Source organism: Equus przewalskii, chromosome 8 (assembly GCF_037783145.1).
Source record: "Equus przewalskii isolate Varuska chromosome 8, EquPr2, whole genome shotgun sequence".
Lineage (NCBI taxonomy): Eukaryota > Metazoa > Chordata > Mammalia > Perissodactyla > Equidae > Equus > Equus przewalskii.
Window position 1 is genome coordinate 18038957 of NC_091838.1, and position 25299 is coordinate 18064255.

The 25299-nt window shown below is 37.3% G+C and overlaps 1 protein-coding gene across 1 annotated transcript in view; it reads left to right on the forward strand.

Moving 5' to 3' along the window:
- The window catches only part of ARFGEF1 (ARF guanine nucleotide exchange factor 1), a 149238-nt gene that overhangs the window by 71142 nt on the left and 52797 nt on the right, over positions 1-25299 (forward strand). Inside the window, exons 8-14 of the mRNA XM_070631516.1 lie at positions 4794-4969; positions 5905-6038; positions 12562-12796; positions 20311-20410; positions 20520-20659; positions 20767-20875; positions 21838-22039. Coding sequence (XP_070487617.1) covers positions 4794-4969; positions 5905-6038; positions 12562-12796; positions 20311-20410; positions 20520-20659; positions 20767-20875; positions 21838-22039 — 1096 coding nt within the window. The remainder of the gene's footprint in view (positions 1-4793; positions 4970-5904; positions 6039-12561; positions 12797-20310; positions 20411-20519; positions 20660-20766; positions 20876-21837; positions 22040-25299) is intronic.

The window sequence follows — 25299 nt, forward strand, 5'->3', positions numbered from 1 at the left end:
TTTAAAAAATATCTATTAAATGTATTCTTCTACATGAACTTAAAACCAATTCGTTAAATTCAAAAATAAGTTTGTTTAGTAATTGGAATTGTGTTGTGTTTAGAAATTAACTTGAGGGAAATATATCTTCTTTGCACTATTGGATCTTCTTATCCAGAAACATGAGTTTGTTTAGTCAAAGCTTTTATGTCGTTCAGTGAAGTTTTATTGTTTTCTTCCTTTGGTTCTTACACATTTCCTTTTAAATTATTTCTAAGTTTTTTGTTTTAGATTTGATAGTATTTTGGACGGGTCTTTTTTCCCCCACTTCCTAATTTATTTGGAGTATGGAAAAACCCTTGTTATTCCATATTTATCTCCTATTTATTCACCTTTTGAACTCTCATATTGTTTCTAAAAGATTTTCATTTTGTTATCTTGGGTTTTTCTAGGTCAATGATGCTATTTTGTCTTTGTTTCTTCCTTTACAGTGTTTATACCTCATTTTTGTTCCCTCATTTTTGTTATATGACATTGGTTTGAACTTCTAGAAAATGTTGAATAGTGTTAATGGTGGCAAGGATCCTCATTTTGTTTTTAACTTTATTGCTATATTTCCCCGTTAAGTTGATAATTGCTACTGTTTTGGGGAAGATACTCTTTTTCAAGTTAAGTAAGTTTTCTTTATTTCTAGTTCATGAAAAGATGCTTTTATCTTTTTATGTATATATGAGTGTGTGCGTGCTTGGGTGTGATTTTACTTTTAACCACTTGGCCATGGGGCCGGCCCCTGCTGTTATTTTTTAAATCAGGACTAGCTGTTGAATGTTTTAACAATTTTTCATCATTCTAGTGATTTTCCTACCCGTCTTTGCTTCCCCTCCATCTTTTCCATTCTTCCCTTCCACATCTCACACTATGCACTTGTTGGGTATTTTGCATCATGTCCTTCATTGCTCTTTCAATCTTTTCTGATTTCCCCTGTTTTGTATTAGGAGTCTACATTCAGAAAGAATGGTACAAGGGGTTTTCCAATTTTAACTACTTTATTCATTAGTGTTCTCTCTACTGCTTTTCCCAGTGTTTTTTATTTCAGTAATTACCTTTTTGTCTCCAAGAACCACCTGTTTTTCTCAGAGCTGCTTTTTTCATAACACTTTGCCCTTTTTTATTGATTTAGCATTCTTTCATTATCACTCAGAGTATTACTTAGAATTGTTCCAGCTATAGAATTTGTTTCACCAGGAAACCATTTGCTCAGATTACTGAGTTTGTCCTTACGTTTGAGCTGTAGACTTTACATTTCTGCCTACTTATAGAGAAGAAAGACTAGATTTGATCAATATGTAAAGAGCTCTCTCAGTAATTGTGTGCATTTCTTTTCCTTTTCCCACGAGGTCTTCCTCTGCAGAGTCTGTGAGGTAACTGCAGTCTAAAGGCAGACCTCATTTCTGAGCTGAGATCTGACTACAAAGCAGATGAATCCCTTGAGCAGGGTGTGGTCTAGTGGTCCTTGGGCTGTGTTTGCTTATCTCACTTACTGTGTTGTCAGTGCAAACCGAAGCCAAGTGAAGTTTTGGATAAATGCTATATGAACATTTTATGTATTTTAGGCTCTGGGGGGTTCTTCAAACATGTTGGCTTGTTTCCACTCTCCCAGCCTTTGCCAGAGAATCTTAGGGCTGCCTTCATTCACTTAGGGCTTTAATTAGCAGTAGTTAAGTAGAAACAGAGTGGGAGCCTAGAACTTGAGATTTTACTGCACTACTCAGTTGGTTTTTCTTCTGTGCTTATTGCAGCATTCCTAGTTACTGCTCTCTCCCCTCCTACTATACTTCTTAGCTTAAGAGACCTACCAAACAAATCCTCCACTTGAATTAGCAGGCAGAGCTCAGATACAGTCTGGATGATCATGGCTGCTAACAGCTCTGTTGGTAGATGTTAGCATGGTTTTCCAAGCTCTTTGATTCACATCTTGCCTCCTACTCCATAGCTCTTGCCATTCTAGGTTTTCGAGTATTTTAGAACCCACATGGTAAAACTCAACCACTGTCAGGCAGACCTGTTTTTCACATGTGTTTAATCACAGGCATTTGAACATTATTGACTTTTCCCTTAATCTGAACCTGTCATTTTCTAGGAACTCCTCCAGGATTTTGGTCCATTGATCATATTCTCCTTAGTCTTCCACTGCTGTTATAAACTTTATCTCTTGGTTATATTTTTCTTAGTAATTTTAGTGGGGATTCATCAAAGAAGAAGGTAAATTAGTTGGGTCAGTTTACCACCTTGAAAACAGAAGTCTGTACTTGTGTTTAGGGGACAATTAGAGGGAGACTTAGAGAAAACATGGAGAATGGTAATATCTAACTCTGTTAAGTACTTTCTATCTATCCCAAGTGATTTTATGTGCTTTAATTGCATTTATTCATTTAATTCTCCCCAATTGCTGGGATATTTAGATACTGTTATTATTCTCTTCTTAAATATAAGAAAATTGAGGCACCAAGAGATTGATTTGTAGGAAGTGCTAAAGTGAAGATTCCAACCCAAGGATGTCTGGCTTCAAAGTCTGAAAATAAAGTCAGAGAATGTTTTCAGTTCCTTTGAGGAATTTCCTAAGGGAAGAAAGAAAGTGTTATCAATGAAATTTGATAAAAAGAGAAAAATGGACAGTAGCTGAGGTGTGGCAAGAGTTGAAGGAAGATTTATTTTTAGAGTAAAGAGATTTGAGTATGTTTGTTGAGTAATGGAGAAGATGTAGTCATGTGCACAGAATTGAAAACATAATTACAAGAAAATACTCAGAGAAGGAAGATACTACTGAAGGCAAGAAGAGATGGATTTGAGGGCAAGTGACTGGTTCACCTTAGAAATGCAAAGAGATACTTTTTCCCCTGAAATGAGAGAGAAGAAAAAGATATTGTTGATGTGAAGGAACTTCATGGTGAGCAAAGGAGAATGAGGAAGCCTATGTTAAATTACCTACTTCTTGGCTAAGTAGAAGGTAGAAGTCCTTTGTTAAAAGAAGCTGGAGGGGTCAGCCTGGTGATGTAATGGTTAAGTTCATGCACTCTGCATCAGCAGCCCGGGGTTTGCAGGTTCGGATCCCTGGCGTGGACCTAGCACTGCTCATCAAGCTGCACTGTGGTGGCGTCCCTCATAAAATAGAGGAAGGTTAGCACAGGTGTTAGCTCAATGACAATCTTCCTCAAGCAAAAAGAGGAAGATTGGCAACAGAGGTTAGCTCAGAGCCAGTCTTCCTCACAAAAAAAAAGGAAGGTGGAGGAGGGCAGTTGGGAGGCAATGTAATTGGGTGCAGAGAGGAAAAGGTTTGAAATAAGTGTTTTGGGGAATGATTATCAGTTTCTGATAAACATTATTAAATTTTTTGTGACTTCTTCCAGAGAGTTCTTTGCGTATATAGGTAAACATTCTTTATATGTGTAAGATATGTATATATTAAAAGCTGTAATAGTATTTAGCATGTCAAACATTATCATATTAAAGCTTCAAGAGGTCTGCTGGCAAAGCAACTGTTTTGTTTGTGTAATGCAGAGTTTCCCAGATATATTCTATCAATGAATATATTTTTCATGTAACACTTGTTAATTGCAAAACATGCTTTGGAATTATTCAGTTAAGTCTACTGAGGGTAATCTAATTTGGTGAGTAGGAAGCAGCTTCAGATGAGTAGGGATACTGGAAGCTGCTACTCCTTTCATTACTTGAATCAGTCGAAAATTGGGAACATGTTATTAGTTATCAACAAAATTAATAATAGCTACCAGTTATTGAGAACGAATTGTGTTCTTTATATATTTCGTGTGTGTATGTGTGTGTGTGTTTTGGTGGTTTCTCATAGACATTATTTTCTTTGTTGCTGATGCAGAAACTGAGGTGAAGAAAAATGAAATTACTTATCGAGTTAAATGGTGGAGACATGATTGAAACACAGGTCTTTCATATTCCAAGATTGTGCTCCTTACAGTACAGTATATTTTCCTCATGAAAGCTTATAGTTTCTTTTAATTGGTAGCATGAAAGGAGCAGTTTCCTACCAGGTAGCCAACCACTGAGTTTTGGCCATAGACATGTATCTGTTCATTTTTTAAAGTAGCATATTATACCTAGACTGTTCTGGGAATTGATGTTATTTGCGTTGTCTATGTTCTATCAGAAGTCATTTATTTCTGTTTATATTAATTATAAGTATGATTACTCAGAGTGACATACTGAAAAATATTCATGGATGTAGGCCATTATTTCCATAGCTGTGTTCCTAAGAATATAGTTATTAGAGGTATTAATAGGTATTCTGAAAAAGGAGAGGGGGGCTCATGCTAAAATAAATTTTGGAAACACTGCATATTGTATATCCCCTTTGGAAAGGGCTCAGTGCATATCAGCAGATTAAAGACTGTAACAAAGAAACAAGTTTCCCAGCATTTTCCTAACCTATTTGATAATGGGATATTTTTTTCAAAGAATTTCTCTTAACATCTTAAGTCATTAGTAGTTCATTTGAACTCAGTTTAGTAAATGCTGATAGAGACTAAAAGCAAGTCTCATTTCTGGCACATCCCTTTCATCAGCTGAGAGTGTTTGATTGCTAGAGCTACTTAAGGATCATATTTGAATGTATTCCAAATGCATACTTACTTACTAGTAAGTATTCTAAACTTTAAATGGAGCCAATGCATCTTACTTCACGTTGCTTTTCTGCCACTGTTTCATTTTAAATACTTGATGCTTTTTTAGTACACTTCAGTTAAGTCAGGTATATTTGCATTTTTTTATTTTTACTATTTTAGATATGGGAGAAAGGACTGCTGTAAATCCAAGTGCAGATGGCAACATTGGAACTATAGAGGATGGTAGCGACAGTGAAAATATTCAAGCAAATGGAATTCCAGGAACACCAATTTCTGTTGCATATACACCATCCTTACCTGACGACAGATTGTCTGTCTCTTCCAATGACACTCAGGTATAAATAGGGGGAAAAAATGTTAATCTTACAAATTTATAGGCTATCAGCACTTTGTGGTGAATATATCCAGTTGATGATGCTGGCTGATTTCATTTTGGGGAAATAAAAACTGGATTTTTTTCTCATTGATATAAATCAAAGTGGTTTATTTCCTTAATATATTGATAGCTATATTTCCAGCTCTGAGGTGTATCTCATGTGTTCACATCTTTCCTACACTCCCCTTTCATTGAAATTACATTTATAAAGAATATTCTTAATCACATATTCATAGGATAATTCTGGTGTCATAGAACAAGAAAGAACTTTTAGAAATCTAGAGAACTTCATCTTACCTTTGTTCAGGGCTACAGTGAAGTCCACACTATGGTAGTGATAGGTCCTCTTCATCCTTCCTACGCTATATTTTGTTTTTATCCTTATCCTTTTAGATAAGGGAGTCCTACTGTAAATCATTGCCCCATACACAGGGGTAAGTTTTCTTGGCTTTGTTGATCTTTGTGAATTAACAACTTTTAAACATTGCTTGATATCTCTCTTGTGTTATGTCTATCTGCTCAGAGTAGATAAAAAATAGGACAAAAACATAATATACCCAGTGACAGATAGTGGAAAGCGTAGTTTAGGCCATGGGTGAGGTATCATGTCAGAGGATGATGTACTAGTTTTTGTGAATTGTAGTATCCACTGGGTAAATTTTAAGTTTATTTGGTGGCAAGGAGGGAATATTTTAAAAGAAAGCATTTTTTAAGGTTTTATTGTTGGGGATGGGAGTAGCATGTCAGATTAAAGAAAAATTGTGGCAAATACCTCGTCTGGTTTCCTTTCCAATAGAACCCCACTTATTACTGAATTGAATAAAATAAATAGAAGGCTGAAATGATTTTACACTGGTAAATATCTTTATTTACATGGTATGTTAACTTCTTTAGGAATCTGGAAATTCTTCAGGACCTTCACCTGGTGCTAAGTTTTCCCACATTTTACAAAAGGATGCCTTTCTAGTATTCAGGTCATTGTGTAAACTGTCAATGAAACCACTGTCAGATGGACCGCCAGATCCAAAGTAAGTCATTAGCTGCTCTGCCTGACAAATACAGTTGTTTGTTTGAGTCTGTCTTACTTTAAGATAGTCTTCGGATTTTATTTTATTCTTCTTCTCCTATAGGACCCTCTGAAATATATTTTAGTGTTATTTTCCTTATTAGAACATGTATTGAAAAACAATGAGTTCCAAAACTACTACAGTAGATACCTTACACTATTTCCCAAAGCATACTGATAGCATTATAGAATTGTGCCTGATGCATAGTAGGTGCTCAATAAATATTGAATGAATTCTTATTTCAATATTGTAAGTAACTTTGGAGCTAATATAGCTCTCCCTGTTTTCCAGCCTCATGCTAGCCTTCTGAAAGCTACCAGTTGAAAGGTAATAAAACCTAAGAGAAATAAATCTTAAAAGTCATAATGAAAGATAATATATACGTTAAGGTCTGAAAAATGCCCTGAGATGATACTTTTCTCTGTGGGGAGCAGGAAGTACTTTGAGGTAGGAGTCACTTACTGACTTCCATCAAATATATTAGTTTAAACCATAGTGAAGTGCCACTTCTGTAAGTCATAAGTTGTCAAATATCTTTTATTTCGTATGATTCAAGTGTAACTAATTCCTGCTTGAGATTGAGTTTAGGAGTTATTAGAGAGGCCTGCCTCTCTAATGTTGCAGCATGATGTAGTGTAGCCTGACAATTTGAGGAAAACTTTCTGGAGAAAGAAACTTTGGAGAAGGCCTGAGTGACTTTGAGAAAGGGATATGAAATAGGGGGAAACGTAAGCAACTCTACTTCATTAAAAAAACTCTAGAGCATTTCAGTTTCTAAGTGTCAACTAAGAAGAAAGACTAGAGACAGTTACAGTAAAAACTTTATAAGTTTTGGAAACCATATTTGTTATATTTTCTATAGTTTTGTTTTGTTTTGTCACATTGTACTGATTTAGTGAGAAACATCTTTTAGGCCTAGAAGCCTAAAATTCTAAAATCTTCTTAGGCCCAAATCCTGAGAGTCAGAAATATAATTTGTTAATTCTTCTGTATTTTGAAAATACAAATTCTACAGAAAAGGGATTAAGGTAGTTCAGATTGCAGTATAAGCTCGATTATACCCTATATATTTTATAAGAATATATTTAAATATTTTTCAATCTTATTCTCATTATGAGGGGAAAAATAACTTTCTCATTAAAAAATTGACAGTTCACATCTCTATGAATTAATGAAGACCTGCTTTAAGGAGGAAATACCCTAAGAATTTGGTGTTATTACTGAAGGCCATTTTTGCCATGATTTTTAAATGTTATTGACCTCAAAAGCCTCAGATATTTAGTTTTCCCAAATCGGTATAAAAAATGGGATTTGAAAACATGCTAGAAACTTTAAAATGGCAAGAATGGAGTGATGTCACCAAGATGGTGACATAGCTTGTTCCTGATTTCATTCCCCTCACAAGAAGACCAACAAACAACTATTCAAGAGCAAGACACCACTGAGAGAATCCTAGAACACATGGGTGAGGCTGAAGCACCCCACTGCACTACAGAGACCAAAAAAAGACTGCATTAGAAGGGTAAGAGAAAAGGCTACATGTTGACTGCCTTGCCCCTCCCCCAGGCCAGTGCAGCACCACGCAGAGGAGTCTCCTCTGAGCCTCTGGTTCCTCCAGTGGGAAAAGGAGAACCCAGGCAGGACAACCAATTCTCCCAGAATTGTGGGTCACCTTGTGGGAGCTGGTACTCTGATCTCACTCCACAGGGATTGTAGAGGAATCTGCAGGGCTGAACCACTAAGAGTCTGTGACAGAGAAGCAGGAGGGGTTTGCAACAACCAGCACATGGATCTTGGCAGACAGAGTTCACACCTATAGTGCCAAGCAGTAATCCCAACCTGTGGCTTTGTTCGTCTGTAAAACCAAGTCATTGGTGCACCATGACCAGGGAACTTAGCAGGATGCAGATCTGCTTGATTTGGATTGTTGGAGAAGGAGTTTTGTCAGCCGTAGACCCTGATTTGCCCATGCTCAGACAAGGAGCTGAGTTGCAGCCCAGCTCACTGTGGAAAGTGTCTGCTGCCCACATCTGACCAGGGGAGCTGGCAGGAACACCTGGAAGCTATGTATGCCAGCACTGCTTGAGATGAGAGGCAGGGTGGGCAGAGCTGATCACCCCCAGAGCAAAATTACTTCTGGGCATGGAAGGTTCCTGTGTTATGCACAGGCAGGAGGATTAACCATAGCCAAGGCTTAGAGTCGCTCTCAGCTTCTCCCAGTGAGAGCCTGCCTGGGAATTTGAGAGTTGCCTGGAGCGGCCTTTCCCCTTGCCACTCAGGCAAGGGAGTTGAGAAGACAGGTCCACCCACCTGCTGTGGCTTCCTGTTCCATTTGAACAAAAGGGCTAGTGAGAACACCTGGAAGTTGTGTGGCCCAGCAGTGCTCAAACCAAGAGAAGGGCAGACAGAGCCAGTAGTTTGCAGAGCAAAGCCAGTGGACCTGTTTGGCCAGGAAACTTGAGGCATGGGTCAGCTTGAGTTAATAACAACAAATAAGGAGCTTTACCGGCCCTAGAGCTGCTTCTCCCACTATGCCCAGGCGGGGAAATGAATTCGTGGCCCTGTTCATTACTGAATACAGCCTCCAGCCTGCCTGACTAGGGAACCCAGCCAGAGCTGATGGGAAGTTGCATAGTCCATCCAATAGCCTTGCTTACAGTGGCACTTGAACAGAGAGCACAGCCTCTGGCTTTCCTTGCCTGTAGAGCAAAATTGGTGGCCTCACCTGACCAGGGAATTCAGTGCATGCTCCTGCCTGAGTCAGGTCCCCAACAATGAGCCCAACAGGCCCTGGGTCCTGTCCTGCTGACCTGCCAGGGCAGGGAAGCGAATTCATAGCCTCATCTACAAATGAGTATAGAACCCAGTCCTAACTATCTACTAATCCTAACCAGAGAATCTGGGCAAGCAGGGAGCCGTTCCTACAGCCTCAGCCTCAGAGGAGTAGGGAACCAAGCCAGCATTCCTATCCAGCTGTTTTTAGCCAGTGGCATTTTCCCCCTTTTCCAACCTCAGAGCTCAAACGGTTTTCTTGCCCCAAAATAGACCATAATAGGGCTGGCCCCGTGGCCGAGTGGTTAAGTTTGCGCGCTCTGCTGCAGGCAGCCCAGTGTTTCGTTGGTTCAAATCCTGGGCACGGACATGGCACTGCTCGTCAGACCACGCTGAGGCAGCGTCCCACATGGTACAACTAGAAGAACCCACAACGAAGAACATACAACTATTTACCTGGGGGCTTTGGGGAGAAAAAGGAAATAATAAAATCTTTAAAAAAAAAAAAAAAATAGACCATAATAGCAGGCCTCACCTGCCCAAGGACATTACCAGCAGACATGCCCAGAAACTGAAACTGAGCTGACTGGTGAAGATCCGTCAGCCATAGCAAACTTAGTAAGTCTAGAAGAGAAACCCAGTTACTCAAATGCACAGATACCAACATAAGGACTAAAGATCATGAAAACCAGGTATATATGACACCACCTAAGGAAACTAGTACAGCTCTCATAACTGCTCTTAAAAATATGGGAATCTATGAATTGCCAGACAAAGAATTCAGAATAATCCTCTTAAAGAAGTTTAATGAACTACAAGAACACACAGACAACTAAATGAAATTAGGAATACAGTGCATAAAAGAAATGAGAAGATCTTCAAAGCAATAGACCATCAAAAAAAAAAAAAACAACAACAAACACATCCTAGAGGTGAAAAATACAGAAATACAGTAACTGAACTGAAGAATTAAATAGAGAGTTTCAAAAGCAGACTTGATGATGCAGAAGGAGGAGCAGCAACGTGGAGGATAGGATGTTAGAAACTATCCAGTCAGAGAAGCAGAGAGAAAAACGAATGGAAAAAAGTGAAGAAAGCCTACGAGACTTATGGGGCATAATGAAAAGAAACAACATTTTCACTATGGGAATTCCAGAAGAAGAGGAAGAGGAATGGGCAGAAAATATATATGAAGCAATGATGGCTGAAAACTTTCCGAACTTGCGGAGAGAGATGGACATTCAGATAGATGATACATGAGGCCCAAAGGACTCCAAATAGGTTGTACCTGCATAGGGCTACACTGAGACACATTATAGTTAAACTGTCAAAAGTGAAAGAAAAAATTTTAAAAGGGGCAAGAGAAAAGAGAGAAGTTACATACAAGGGAACTCCCATAAGATGGTAGATGGATTTCTCAACAGAAATATTTCAGGCCAGGAGAGAATGGGATGATATATTCAAAATATTGAAAGAAAAAAAACTGTCAACCAAGAACACTGTACCTGACAAAGCTATCATCCTTCAGAAATGAAAGGAGGATGACGACTTTCTGAAAAACAAAAACTGAGGGAGTTTGTTACCACTAGACTGCCTTACAAGAAATGCTGAAGGGAGCTCTTGGAGTGAAAGTATACTAATCAACATCATAAAAACATAAAAAGGTGTAGTGCAAAATTCACTGATAGTAGTAAATACATAGTCAAAGTTAGATTCTGTAGGGGCTGGCCTGGGTGTTAGTAGTTAAGTTTATGTGCTCCACTTCAGTGGCTTGGCATTCACAGGTTTGGATCACAGGCACGGACCTGCCACTGGTTGTCAAGCCACAGTGTGGAGGCATCCCACATAAAATAGAGAAAGATTGGCACAGATGTTAGCTCAGTAATAACCTTCCTCAAGCAAAAGGAGGAAGATTGGCAACAGATGTTAGCTCAGAGCCAATCTTCCTCACCAAGAAATAAATATGTGTGTGTGTGTATGTATATATATATATATATACATACACACACACACTTTATTGTGTCATAAAACAATTTCTTCATTAATTAATAACTTATACATAATAGGTACTTAAAAAATGTTCACGAAGAATGCATGAATAAATCCATTAATTATTTTGAGCACGTACTATGTATAAGGCATTTTGTTAGAGGCTGGAGATACAAAGATAAAACATAAAAACTCATGTTAGAGAATGGTAAACTGGAGGTTTCAATTACTATTGGACTTAATCAAAAAGGGTGATAAATGTGAGGTAGACTAGGAAGTATTAATAGTATATAAGCCTTGAAAGGCATTAGCATGAAGGGGAGATACTTGGCCCACTCTGTATTTCCTACTCTCACTGCTTCTAACTTGATTTATCTTTCCTAATAGTCTTATTTGCTGCACATATTCTTAGATTCAGAGGCATAGCCATCTTGGAAACATGACTGTGCAAAAATGATCCATAATATTATTGGTTCCAGTTTTGTTTAAAAGATGGTAAATGGGTAAATTCCCATTTACGTGAAATTAAATATTCCTTGTCAGAGATTCTTAGATCCTTGAATTACTTGACACTTAATAACCATAACATTTTTAGGTGGAAATTAGGAGCACTTAAGTTACTATATGGTGTAAATGGGACTGAGTAGGGCATTTTTAATGAAGAAAGAAAAGAACCAGCTGCTAGAGCTTTTAAGTGTGTCCTGCATTTGAAAAGTTGCCTGGAATCAATCACCTTGGTCTTTTGGGCTTTAAGAGGCTTGTTTCAATGGGAGAAAAATTGTATTTGTGAAATCTGATAATTAAAATGCTAGATAGTGATCAGAAACATGGCACAGTATATTGATCAGGAAAAAATTAAGAAATTTAAGCTGACAATGTGTTTTTTAGCTTTTTCTTATAAAAATGTTTAGAATAAATGAGTAAGGTATTAAGAGATATAAATATCCTAAAAAGCCTTTTTGTATGTATTTCAAAAAAGAAAAAAACTTTAAATGGTTACTGAAAAAGTAAGCCTGAAGTAGTGCTATAGCTTGTCAATTTAAGCAAAGCTTTCATTTATTTATTAGGTTTGCTGAGAAAGGTCTACCGTGAGCTAACATCTGTTGCCAGTCTTCCTGCATCGTGTACATGGGTCACGGCCACAGCGTTAGCTGACAAGTGGTGTAGCTCTGCGCCTGGGATCTGAATCCCGCAAACCTGAGCCCCCAAAGCAGAGCGCGCTGAACTTAACCACTACACCATTGGGCTGGCCCCGCAACCAAAACTTTTTATTAGTGTTTAGGATTTTTGAGTGGCATAACTAGGCAAAAAGTACTTTGGAGCTGTTAAACACTAAAAATACCAATTAATTTGAGAAGTTCATGATGATTTCTAAAATATGAAATATGCTTGTGAAAGACAGGAACAAGGCATAAATCTTTAAATTATTTTTCTTGTCTAAAGGAACAGTAGATTGATGTTAAAAATGTGTGAATGATTGTTTTCCCACTTAAAAAGTTCCTGAAATTATGTGGTACAAGAGAACATAAGTAGAACTACCCATTGTTAGTGACTAAGCTTATTCATGTACTGTAGTTTCTTCTTTATATTGTAGGGTTTTTTGTTCCTTTCCCTTTAAAAGTTTGTGAAATTATGTCGTGCCAGGAAATGTCTTTGAAACAACCTATTACCACCATAATGCTAAATCTGCCATATACTCTGCCTTCTTTTTTTTACGTTTTAGGTCTCATGAGTTACGATCCAAGATTCTTTCATTGCAGTTACTTCTATCCATTCTGCAGAATGCAGGACCTGTTTTCAGGACAAATGAGATGTTTATTAATGCTATTAAGCAGTATCTGTGTGTTGCTCTCTCAAAAAACGGAGTCTCATCTGTTCCAGAGGTTTTTGAGCTTTCTCTTTCCATATTTCTTACTTTGTTGTCAAACTTCAAGACGCATCTGAAGATGCAAATTGAGGTATGTTCCACATTTAGGCATTGTTGGATATTTGATTTGTTTCATGTTAAATCAGATTATTAATAGCCTGAGAAGTTTTTCAGAATGTGAAATAATATTTGTGTATTGTCATGTACTTCTTTTTTTCATTCACCTGTTCAACTAACATGTGCCTACAAAGTACTAAGTATACTGGGCAATCACAAAGGATGCAAAATGAAATTAAGACACAGCCTACAAGGAATTTATACTAGTTGAATGAATGATTCTGGTTGTCTTGAATTAATTTGATCCTCACAAAACCTTGCATTGTATATCTGGTATGTAATTGTGAATTTGGTTGTCTTAAAAGAAGGCTCTCTATATACTTTGCGTGGTTTTAAGCCATTTAAGTTTTTGGCATATTAAAGAGGTGATCAAGAAGTATTGTATTTTAGGATCTTTGAAAATTTAATTTTTTCTTTGAATTTTTTTTCTATTTTAGGCATTATAGTCCTAAAGTTTTCTTCCAAGGTCTTTGGGAGTAGAATAACAGTTATGTGGTTCTAAAATATTTCCAGAGCCTTAGCGAAACTAAGTTAGGGAATCTGCCAACCGTGTCTGCATGTATCTGCAGATGTACCGATCCTTGATCTTTTGTTTTCACTTTCAAATAATTGAGTATTTGGAAATAGTACTTTATGTTTCATCCATTTAATGGGTGCTTTTTCAAAAAAGCATTTTTCATTTGTTATCTTTGGAAAAATATCTGTTCATATCTTCTGCCCATTTTTTGATCAGGTGGTTGATTTTTTTTGTGAGTTGTATGAGTTCTTTTTATATTTTGGAAGTTAACCCCTTGTTGGATATGTGATTTGGAAATATTTTCTCCTAATGGTGGGTTGTCTTTTTGTTTTGTTGATGGGTTCGTTTGCTGGGCAGAAGCTTTTTAGTTTGATGTAGTCCCATTTGTTTATTTTTTCTTTTGTTTCCCTCGCGTGAGTAGACATGGTGTTCAAAAAGATACTGCCAAGACCAATGTCAAAAAGTATTCTGCCTGTATTTTCTTCTAGGAGTTTTATGGTTTCAGGTCTTACATTCAAGTCTTTAATCCATTTTGAGTTAATTTTTGTATATGCTGTAACATAATGTTCTACTTTCATTCTTTTGCATGTGGCTGTCCAGTTTTCCCAGCACCACTTATTGAAGAGACTTTCATTTCTCCGTTGTGTGTTCTTAGCTCCTTTGTCAAAGATGAACTGTCCATAGATGTGTGGTTTTATTTCTAGGCTTTCAATCGATTCCATTGATCTTTGTATCTCTTTTTCTGCTAATACCCAGCTGTTTTGATTCCTGTAGCTTTCTAGTATAATTTCAATTCAGGGACTGTGAAACTCCAATTTTGTTCTTTTTTCTCAGGATTGCTTTGGCTATTTGGAGTCTTTTGTTGTCCCATATAAATTTTAGGCTTCTTTGTTCTATTTCTGTGAGAATGTCATTGGGATTCTGATTGGGATTGCATTGAATCTGTAGATTACTTTAGGTCATATGGACTTTTGACTCTGTTTATTCTTTCAGTCCATGACCATGGAATAACTTTCCATTTCTTTATGTCTTCTTTGATTTCTTTCAATACTGTATTATAGTTTTCAGTGTACAGGGCTTTCACCTCCTTGGTTAAATTTATTTCTAGGTATTTTATTCTTTTTGTTCAGATTGTAAATGGGACTGTTTTCTTGACTTCACTTTCTGCTAGTTCGTTATTAGTGTGTAGAATGCAGCTGATTTTTGTATGTTGATTTTGTATCCTGCAGCTTTACTGTATTTGTTGATTATTTCTAGTAGTTTGTTGGTGGATTCTTTAGGATTTTCTGTGTAGTATTATGTTGTTTGCAAATAGTGAGAATTTCACTTTCTCCTTTCCAATTTGGATACATTCTATTTCTTTTTCTTGCCTAAATCCTCTGGCTAAAACTTCCAGTATCATGTTACATAAGAGTGGCAAGAGTGGGCATCCTTGTCTTTTTCTTAATCTCAGAAGGGCTTTCAGTTTTTCTCCATTGAGATGTTGCCTGTGGGTTTGTCATATATGGCCTTTATTATGTTGAGATACTTTCCTTCTATACCCATTTTATTGAGAGAATTTATCATAAATAGATGTTGGATCTTGTCAGTTTTTTTTTTTTTTTTGCATCTGTTGAGGTGGTCATGTGGTTTTTATTCCTCAATTTGTTAATATGGTTAATGTGATCATTGATTTATTTGTGGATGTTGAACCATCCCTGCATTCCTGGAATAAATCCCACCTGATCATGGTGTGTGACCATTTTAATGTATTGTTTTCAATTTGCACATTTTGTGAGGATTTTTACATCTATGTTTATCAGTGATATTGGCCTGTAGTTTTCTTTTTTTGTGTTATCCTTGTCTGGTTTTGGTATCAGGGTGATGTTGGCCTCGTGGATTGAGTTTGGTAGCTTTCCCTCCTCTTCAGTTTTTTAGAAGAGTTTGAGAAGGATAGGTATTAAGTCCTCTTTGAATGTTGAATAGAATTCACCAAGGAAGCTGCCAGGTCCTAGACTTTTGTTTTTTCGGAGGTTTTTGATTACTCTTTCAGTCTCTTTGGTTGTGATTGGTCTATTCAAATTCTCTATTTCTTCTTGATTCAGTTTTGGGAGGTTGTATGATTCTAAAAATTTATCCGTTTTTGTCTGTGTTATCCGGTTTGTTGGCGTATAGCTTTTCATAATATTCTCTTATAATCCTTTGTATTTCTGTGGTGTCCATTGTGACTTCTTTTCTTTCATTTCTGATTTTATTTGAGTCTTCTCTTTTCTTAGTCTAGCTAAGGGTTTGTCAGTTTTATCTTCTCAAAAAACCAGCTCTTACTTTCATTGATCCTTTATATTGTTTTTTAGTCTCTGTTTTGTTTATTTCTGATCTGATTTTTACTATATCCTTCCTTCTGCTGACTTTGGGCTTTGGTTGTTCTTCTTTCTCTTATTCTTTTAGGTATAGGGTAAGCTTCTTTATTTGAAATTTTTCTTGTTTGTTGAGGTAGGCTTATATTGTGATGAGGTACTCTAGTACCTTTTTTGTATCCCGTAAGAGTTGGTGTGTTGTAATTTCATTTTCATTTGTCTCTACATATTTTTTCATTTGTCCTTTTGATTTCTTCATTGACCCAGTAGTTGTTGAGTAGCATGCTGTTTGGTTTTCACATATTTGTGACTTTCCTAGCTTTTATCTTGTTGTTGATTTCTAGTTCATAGCACTGTGGTTGGAAAAGATGCTTGATTTGATTTCAGTCTTCTTAAATTTATTGAGACTTGCTTTGTTTCCCAACATATTGTTTATCTTTGAGAATGTTCCCTGTGCACTTGAGAAGAATGTATTTCTGCTGTTTTTGGGTGGAGTGTTTTATGTATATCTCTTAAATCCATCTGGTCTAGTGTTTCATTTAAGTTCACCATTTCTTTGTTGGCTTTCTGGTGGATGATCTATCCGTTGATGTTAAGGTGTTAAGGTTCCCTGCTACTATTGTGTTGCTGTGGATTTCTCCCTTTTGGTCTGTTAATAGTTGCTTTCTATATTTCGGTGTTCCTGTTTTCGGTGCATATATGTTAATGTTAATAAGTATTATGTCTTCTTGGTGGAATATCCCTTTTATCATTATACAATGCCCGTCTTTGGCTTTTATTATCTTTTTTATTTGAACTCCACTCTGTCTGATATAAGTATGGCTACACCTGCTTTGTTTTGTTTGCCATTTGCTTCGAGTATTATCTTCCATTCCTTCACTCTGAGCCTGTGTTTGTCTTTAGAGCTGAGAGATGTATCCTGGAGGCAGCAAATTGTTGGGTCTTTTTTAATCCATCCTGCCACTCTGTTTCTTTTGATTGGTGAATTCGGTCCGTTTCCATTTAGAGTGATGATTGATATATGAGGGCTGAATATTGCCATGTTATCTTTTGTTTTCTGGTTGTTCTATATTTCCATTGTTTCTTTTCCCTTGTATTTCTGACTGCCACTTCACGCTGGTGGTTTTCTGTGATGGTTTTCTCAATATTCTGTTTTTTATGGTTTGTGACTCTGCTCTGATTTTTTGTTTAGTGGTTACCATGAAGTTTGTATAAAAGATCTCATAGATGAGATGGTCCTTTTTCTGCTGATAGCTTCTTATCTCCATTAGCCTAACCAGGTTCCATCTATTTCTTCTTCCCCTTCTATGTTTTTATTGTCACAAATTACTCTTTTTTGTGTTTTGAGTGTGGGGTTAAATTGAAGCATTTATAGTTATTTTTGATGCGTTCTCTCCCTTTATCTTTTATGTTATTCTTAAGTGTTTGCTAACCTGTTTTGATATAGAGCTGCAATTTTCTGATTTTGTCTGTTTATATCCTTGCTCAAAGCTTTTTCAACCTTTGCCTTTTTGTTTCAGGTAGGAAGGCTCCCTTCATTATTTCTTATAAGACATGTCTAGTGGTGATAAACTCCCTCAGCTTTTGTTTTATCTGGGAAACCTTTTATTTCTTGTCATATCTGAAAGATAATTTCACTAGATAGAGTATGCTTGTCTGATAGTTTTGTATTTCAGCATTTTGAATATATCACTCCATTCTCTCCTAGCCTGTCTGAGGTTTCTGCTGAGAAATTTGCTGAAAGCCTGATGGGGGTTCCTTTGTAGGTTATTTTTGCTTTTCTTGCTGCTGTTAATATTTTTTCTTTGTCATTGACTGTTGACAGTTTTAATATTTCATGTCTTGGAGAAGGTCTTTTTACATTGATGTAATTAGGACTTCTGTTGGCTTCATGTGCTTGTATATCCATTTTCTTCCCTAGGTTTGGGAAGTTCTCGGCCATTATTTCTTTGAACAGGCTCTTGCTCCTTTCACCTTCACTTCTCCCTCTAGAATACCTGTAATCTTTATGTTACCTTTCCTAATTGAGTTGGATATTTCTCAAAGAATTTCTTCATTTTTTAAAAAATCTCAGTTCTTTCTCTTCCTCCACCTGAATCATTTCTACGTTTCTATTTTCATCGCACTAATTCTCTCCTCCATAAGGTCTACTCTGTTTTTTATGCCTTCTGGATTATTTTTTATCTCATTGTGTTCTTTATATCCAGAATTTCTGGGGTTTTTTTTTTCAGAGCTTCAGTCTCTTTGCTGAAGTATTCGTTTTTTTCGTTAATTTTATTCCTGAATTCATTGAATTGTCTTTCTGAGTTTTTTCTCACTCGTTGAGTTTCTTTATGACAGCTATTTTGAATGCTCTCTCAGTTAAATTATAATTTTCTGGGACTTCAGGTTTGGTTTTTGGAGAGTTGTCATTTTCCTTCTGTTCTGCCATGTTACCGTTGTTCTTTATGGTGTTTGATGAATTGATCCTCTGCCGGTGCATTTGTAGTAGTAACCACCTTTCTTACTTGGGTACAGCTTCAGTTACTTTGGTTCTGGTCACCTTAGTCTCATGTTCCTCCACTGTCTCTCTGTGGGCTTGGATGCTGCAGTGCCATGCACCACATGCACTGCTCTTCTTGGCTCATCTTGGGGTTATGATTGCACACTGCTGTCTGGGCTGCTAGGTTCATGAGTGTCACTGTCTCCGGCAGGGGTTTGGGGACCTGGGAACTTGTATGCAGCCTCCGTTGCTGGTGGAGCTGGTGCTGGGGTTGCCACCACTGTGGGCTAGGTCACTGCTTCTGCTGTGGTTCCTGATGCTTCTGGTCACAGGTTCCCCCAGCCACCGCTGGGGCTGGGCACGGTCTGGTTTTTCTCTTCCCACCCCATCTCCTTGTTGTTGTGCCAGTCAGGCTGCTCTGTGATCACGGTGGCCAGGTGGCTGCCACTTGGGAGGCACATTTGCATGGGCAGTGCTGCTGTGGCTTGGTTTGGTGCTCCTGCAAGCCAGGCTACCACCACTCCATGGGTGTTTGCACACAGGCTAGGCTGCCCCTGTCTCCGCTCATGGTCACGCTAGCCCCTGTGTGAGGATATACGTCCTGGATTGCGGCTGCCATGGAGGGGGGAGGTGGCTGCTCCCCTAGTTCCACTGCTTGTTGAGAGTCCAGTTGACCCATCTGAGGATGTATAACTGAATGGATCTCTCAGGTGTTCTGTTGTGCTGTGTAGAGAATCCTCTCTTGGTTTATAGATGTTGTAATTTAGAGAGGCGAGACAAAGGGAACAACTCACTCTACCACGATGCTGATGTCACTCGTTTTATTCTTAAATAGTCACAGTTACTCACTACTGTAACGTATGCTCCTATTGGACACCACACAACTTCTTAGACCTCAGAATCAATTGGGACACTGCCACTCTCATTTTCTATTCTTCATTGATTTTCATGCACTACCTGCTTATTATCATAACAACCACTAAAACCCAGGTTTGCAAAAATAATGATGTGGTTGAATGAAATGTAGTGTGATCCAACTGATCTAATTCTGAAACTGAATGATCTTGCAAGGTATCTAACAGATGTATTTCCCTCTGAATTTTCCCTCAGAAATTCTCATGGCATTCCTCTGAGTTTACTGCAACATTCTAGAGTGCTTTGGTGCAGTGTTTGGGAACTGTGGCCATAAATATTTATTGAATGCCTACGTATGCCATGTGGTGTGGACACAGTTCTTAGCAAGAAAGACCTGGTCCCTTCTCTCTTAGAGCTTACAGTCTTACAGGAAATTCTGACATAAAGCAAGTAATAGAAATTCATTGAATTTTGTGAGAGAAAAGCTTATTACAAGGGTACCTCACCAAATTTGGGTGAGAAAATGTTAGTCATCTTATATTATAAATATGAATTTCTGGTTTCGTAATACATATGTTCCATAAATGTTTGAATGTTGGTTTTGGTTTTGTTTTCAGTCATCTCCTTAAGTCACAGTCACTTTTCCAAAATAAATTTGCATCTGAAAATTCTGAGCTATTAAATTGAAATTTATTTCATTAGATTGAAAACTCTTTTGTGCTTGACATTATTCAATGTGAAGAATAGTGATAAATAGTTTATAGTTTTTGGACGGTAGAGATTTCCACTTGTGTGACTAATTATAAAAATATAGCAGCATATGAGAATTAGATCCTTATTGTGTGTGCATTACAACATCAGTTACTTTTTAATCTAGGAACAATTAGGCTTGCCCTGTACTATAATATCTGGAAAAAATATAGCTGATGAACAGAGTATACATTCTCTTCTTTTAGAGGGTTAAAAAATGAAGTGTGAGTTATATTAGTTTTGTAAATATATTCAAGAAATTATCACCCAGAGGAACTCCAAATGTTTGCAGATTTCTTTTGTAGTGGCTGTGTGATAGCAAACAAAACACAGCAATGTGAAGTGCAGTGCTCCTATTGCAGGGGCTCGATTAAGTCAACCACCCAAGTTACTTTAGTCCTGACGTCTCAGAGATGGAACTCAAGAGCAATTGAACTCCGGAGGAGCCTGGTCCTAATCTTTGCTCTGCAGCTTTGGGATATTTAAAAAGTGATCACATATGTGAATCATAAACAGTATTTTAAATAGAAATTTTCTCCTAATTGTAGGTGTTCTTTAAAGAAATTTTCCTGTACATTTTGGAAACTTCTACCAGCTCATTTGACCACAAATGGATGGTTATTCAGACGTTGACAAGGATTTGTGCAGGTATTTAAAATTCCTTCTTTATCTCTTTCTTATTATGAGATATTTGAAAGTTCAGATATAGTCATACACTAGAGGCTTTTGTTAAAATTAATATATTGTATTTTTACAGATGCTCAGAGTGTAGTGGATATTTATGTAAACTATGACTGTGACTTAAATGCAGCAAATATATTTGAAAGGCTAGTAAATGATCTATCAAAAATTGCTCAAGGACGTGGCAGTCAAGAACTTGGTATGAGTAATGTTCAGGTAAGAACCTTAAAAACATTTTCAAATTTAAACTATGCCAAGGAAGAGCTATGTGTTTTCCTTAAAACATCTTTCTGTTTTTATTCTTTTTATGAATAATTTTGTAGGAATTGAGCCTGAGGAAAAAAGGTTTAGAATGCCTAGTGTCGATTTTGAAATGTATGGTTGAATGGAGTAAGGATCAATATGTGAATCCCAACTCTCAGACTACTCTTGGTAAGGTGACATTTTGAGTTACAACTTTGTCTTTTTGAGTAAATGTTACTTTGGAGGATAGTTGTAGATGCCATTAAGCCAGTTTCATGACATCTTTATTCATTTAGCTGATGAAGAAGTATTCTCTATGAGTTAAATAACAAACTTTAAAATTATGAATTTCCCCACTTAGTTATCCAAACTTTTTGTTTTCTAAATCTTCCTAAAAATATTTTGAATATTGTTAAAGCGTTTTTATGCAATTTAAAGGATTATGATAGAAGAAAAATGTAAAAACCTATATACTTTGAGAAAATAAAAGCCAGAATGTTTTGAGAAGGTTGAGTTGTTCCTTTGTGTTTGACATTTACTTTTACTCAGAGGACAACTCGTAGCTGCGGGGCTCCCCTGGTGTGATCTTAGGACTTCTTTGAGGGAAGACTGTTCCTCATGAGGCATGAGCTGAGAGCAGAAACCCAGTGAATATACAGCGCTGCAACTGCCGAAAGAACTCCTTTTTTTTTTTTTATTTTTAAAGAGTTTCTTTTTTCTCTTTTTTAATCTTTTTATTTTTTATTTTTTTCCTGCTTTATCTCCCCAAGCCCGCCCTGTACACAGTTGTATATCTTAGTTGCAGGTCCTTCTAGTTGTGGGATGTGGGATGCCGCCTCAACGTAGCCTGACGAGCGGTGCCATGTCCACGCCCAGGACCCGAACCCTGGGCTGCCGCAGCGGAGCACACGAACTTAACCACTCAGCCACAGAGCCGGCCCCCAAAAGAACTCCTTTTAATGGTGCAAAGTGTACACATACTCATTGCAGTGTTTTAATATCAAAGTATATTGTCTGTTATGGCACCTGATATTTTATTTGTATTAAGTAGATATCTAAATGACATTGAAATATCTTGCCTTATTTGAAATTTTTTTTTTGCCTTTTCCTTTAACAGAATAGTTTACTGTATCAGTTTTTTCTACTTACAGGTCAGGAAAAACCCTCAGAGCAAGAGACGAGTGAAATTAAACAGCCTGAGACAATAAACAGATATGGAAGTTTAAATTCTCTGGAGTCAACATCATCATCAGGAATAGGCAGCTATAGTACACAGATGTCTGGCACTGATAATCCAGAACAATTTGAGGTCCTAAAGCAACAAAAAGAAATAATAGAACAAGGGATAGATTTGTAAGTGTCTGATTTTAAGGAGAAATGTTATTGAATATCCCTCTGCCAGTGCTGTGCCACCCTTGCCCTGGGTTTCTCTACATCTTCAGACTATTTTTATTCCCTTCTTATTACCACCTTTCAGTCAGTGAAATAGGTAGTTCTCCTGGATCCAAGACTTCTAGCAGCTCTCCTTATTCCGCTCCTCTTCTTCACTGCAGTCTAGCCCAAACATACCTTTGTAATACACATTAAATTAATTTTGTACCATATTTTATATGCTGTTGATGAATATCATCTGTGCAGTTTTGCCTTGTTCATTTAGCTCAGTTATAAAATGCCCCATTATATTTCCTAAGCAGGTGACAACTCAAAAATTTAAAGTATGAAACTTCTAATAGCTATCATTGCTCCTTTATAGATTTTATATTTTCTCCAATTGGGTTACAAATGTGCTACTCGTGTTATTGAGCCATTGTTATTGATGTCATTTTTATGTTTTGGTAAAGGTGATAATCTCTTTTCCAGCTTGGCTACCTGCCAGTCCCTGATCTTGTGAAATCAGTTTTCCCACTAAGCTATGTGATGTCAGCCTGCTCCCAGACTATTTCCTGTCTAAACACTGACATGCTACTTTCCTTCCTATCACTCATCTCTTCTTTCAAAGAGATGCTATAAGGAAAAATGAATTTGCTGGCCTTTCTCCATGAATCTAGCACTGTAAACAGTTAAAAATTCCCTTGCATGTTTACTTGGTTTGCTACTTTTGCTGTAAAGCATTTCTTCCTGAATCTTAAGCAGTACCTTTTGGTGATTGTTCAAGTACCCTTTTTTTCAGTGTTGTTAAAAAAAGTTTTTGTCACAAAATGTACACTTATTCTTTGTTATAAAACCTTGCAAAATTGCATCAGGAAATAGCCATTGATATTCCTTCATTCTGATTTTTCATTCAGTATCTATCGAAGTCTCATCTGTTCTAGACATTATGCAAGGTCCTGTGGAAACTTGATGAATGAAACAGTCCTTGCTTTTAAGGGGCTCATGGTCTAGTATGTGTAAACAGATATTCATATTGAAATTCTGCTGTCACTCAGCAAACACATATTTGGTATTTGGGACTGTGTGCCAAGAACCATGAAGGCACTGGTCATTGTATTCAAGATTACAGTCTAAATATGGGCAAAGTATTTTTTTAAAATACAGTCATGCACCATGTAATTACAAGGATGTTTCCTGAGAAATGCGTTGTCATGCGAACATCGTAAAATGTACTACGCAAACCTAGATGGCATATCCTGCTACACACTTAGGCTATATGGTACCAGTCTTATGGAACCACTGTCACATATGCAGTCCATTGTCGACTGAAACGTTATGTAGCACATGACTGTAGTACTGTGTGAAGTCCATAATAGAGTGTTGATAACTCTATGTGAAGTACTTAGCAGTGAGAGGGAGTCTTCACAGATCTTCAAAGTGGCCGTCATCCTAGCCTCTAGTCCTCCTTTTAGCCACTAGACTCCTTTCTGCTTCATACTTTCATGAGAATGCTTTTGTGTTGCTGTGCTCCCAGTATATCTTCTACAACTGTTCCTTTCATGACAGCACTCTGTCCCGTCCCTCCTACCATTCTTACCGTGCCGTCTCAGTCTTGTTAGGGGTTCTTTATCCCCTGCATACATCTTAGCATTTCCAGGGTTCTGTCTCTTAGCCCTTTTCTTTGTTTACTTTGTAACTTCCCTTAGATGATCATGCTCGTTTTCATGACTTCAACTACTATCTATGGGCTAACATCTCACAGCTCACAAGTGTTATTTTTAACATAAATACCTCTACTGAAGTCCAGACTCGTGTGTGTAATTGCCTGTTGGACATCACTGGATATTGCAAAGCTTCTCATAATCACCGTGTCAATAACTAAATTTATCAGTCTTCATTCTCTTCATAATCACCTCCCCAGTCGTCCTACCAAAAACAAAAGAAACAGAAAACTGTGATTTCTGTATTTCTTATTTAGGCTAGTAACTCCAGCATGCTACTAAATTTATAAGATAGAATACTGGTAGTTACCTTAGATTTTCTCCTTGTATCTAATCTGTCACTGAATCCTGTTGGTTCTATTTCCTAAATAACTCTGCAATTTATTCTTTTCTCTCCATCTCCCACAGTTCTCTCAAGTCAAATCATCACCATCTCTTGCCATGATTAGTATAATCTTTTAACTGGCTTACCTTTCTTTGGTCTTATTCACTAGTCTTTTCTCACACTTAGCTAGAATAATCTTTCTCAAATGAAAGTCTGCTTCTGTTTCTCCCGTCTCTTGCTTTTGGAGAATAAAGCCACAGCTTCTTGTAATAGCATGTAATACCCTTTGTGATTTGGATCTTCTGGACCCTAAGCTTCATCACTTCTTTATCTCACCTCATTGTTCTAACAGTGCGGAGCTATTTGTTATAATATCATGCTGTTTTATGTTTTCATGTATTATTAGTATGACGTGTACCTTGCTGTCTGGGATGTTTTTTCTTACTGTTTATAAAAGCTGCAATCATTCTTCAAAGATCATTTCCACAGTCACCTTCCCCAGGAAATGTGTCATGACCGCTTCTATTAATTGGTCATTTCCTCTGCTGTGCTATCTTCTTACCTTGTGAATACGTTAATTTGTTGCATTTTTACTGTTATAATTCTTTTAAATCTTGTTTCTTCAATTCCAGTCAGAGCTTCTAAAGAGCAGAGGTTGTGTTTATCTCAGTGAAAAATATTTGATTTTAATTGATATATGTGGTGATGGTTGAGTTAGGACTTGACAGGGGACTCATTAGGAAGACAGAACAGGAAAGGACATTTCAGACAAAGAGAATGGTATGTACAGCAGCACAGAGGAAAGGGAAAACATTTGAGAACTGTTGTTCAGCATGGCAGGGGCAGGGTTTGGGTAATAGCAGGAGGAGAAATGAGAGCCTTAGTTGGGTCCAGATTACAGAAGGCCTTATTATTCTCCATGTGAAGGAGTGTTTGTCTTGTTCCTCTTGGCATTGGCTTACTACTGAAGGATTTTAAGCAGAGAAGCAGCAGCATCAGATTTCTGTTTTGGAAAGATGACTTTGCCAACAGCCTGAAGGATAGATTAGAATGTGAGCAAAACAAGAGAGGGAGACTATTAAGAACTCTTGCAATACCTAGGTGACAGGTGAGGAAGTACCAGAGTAATTATTGGGACAATAGAAGTAGAAGGTAAATGATTTGGAAACAAAGAGGTGACATTTGACTTGGATCTT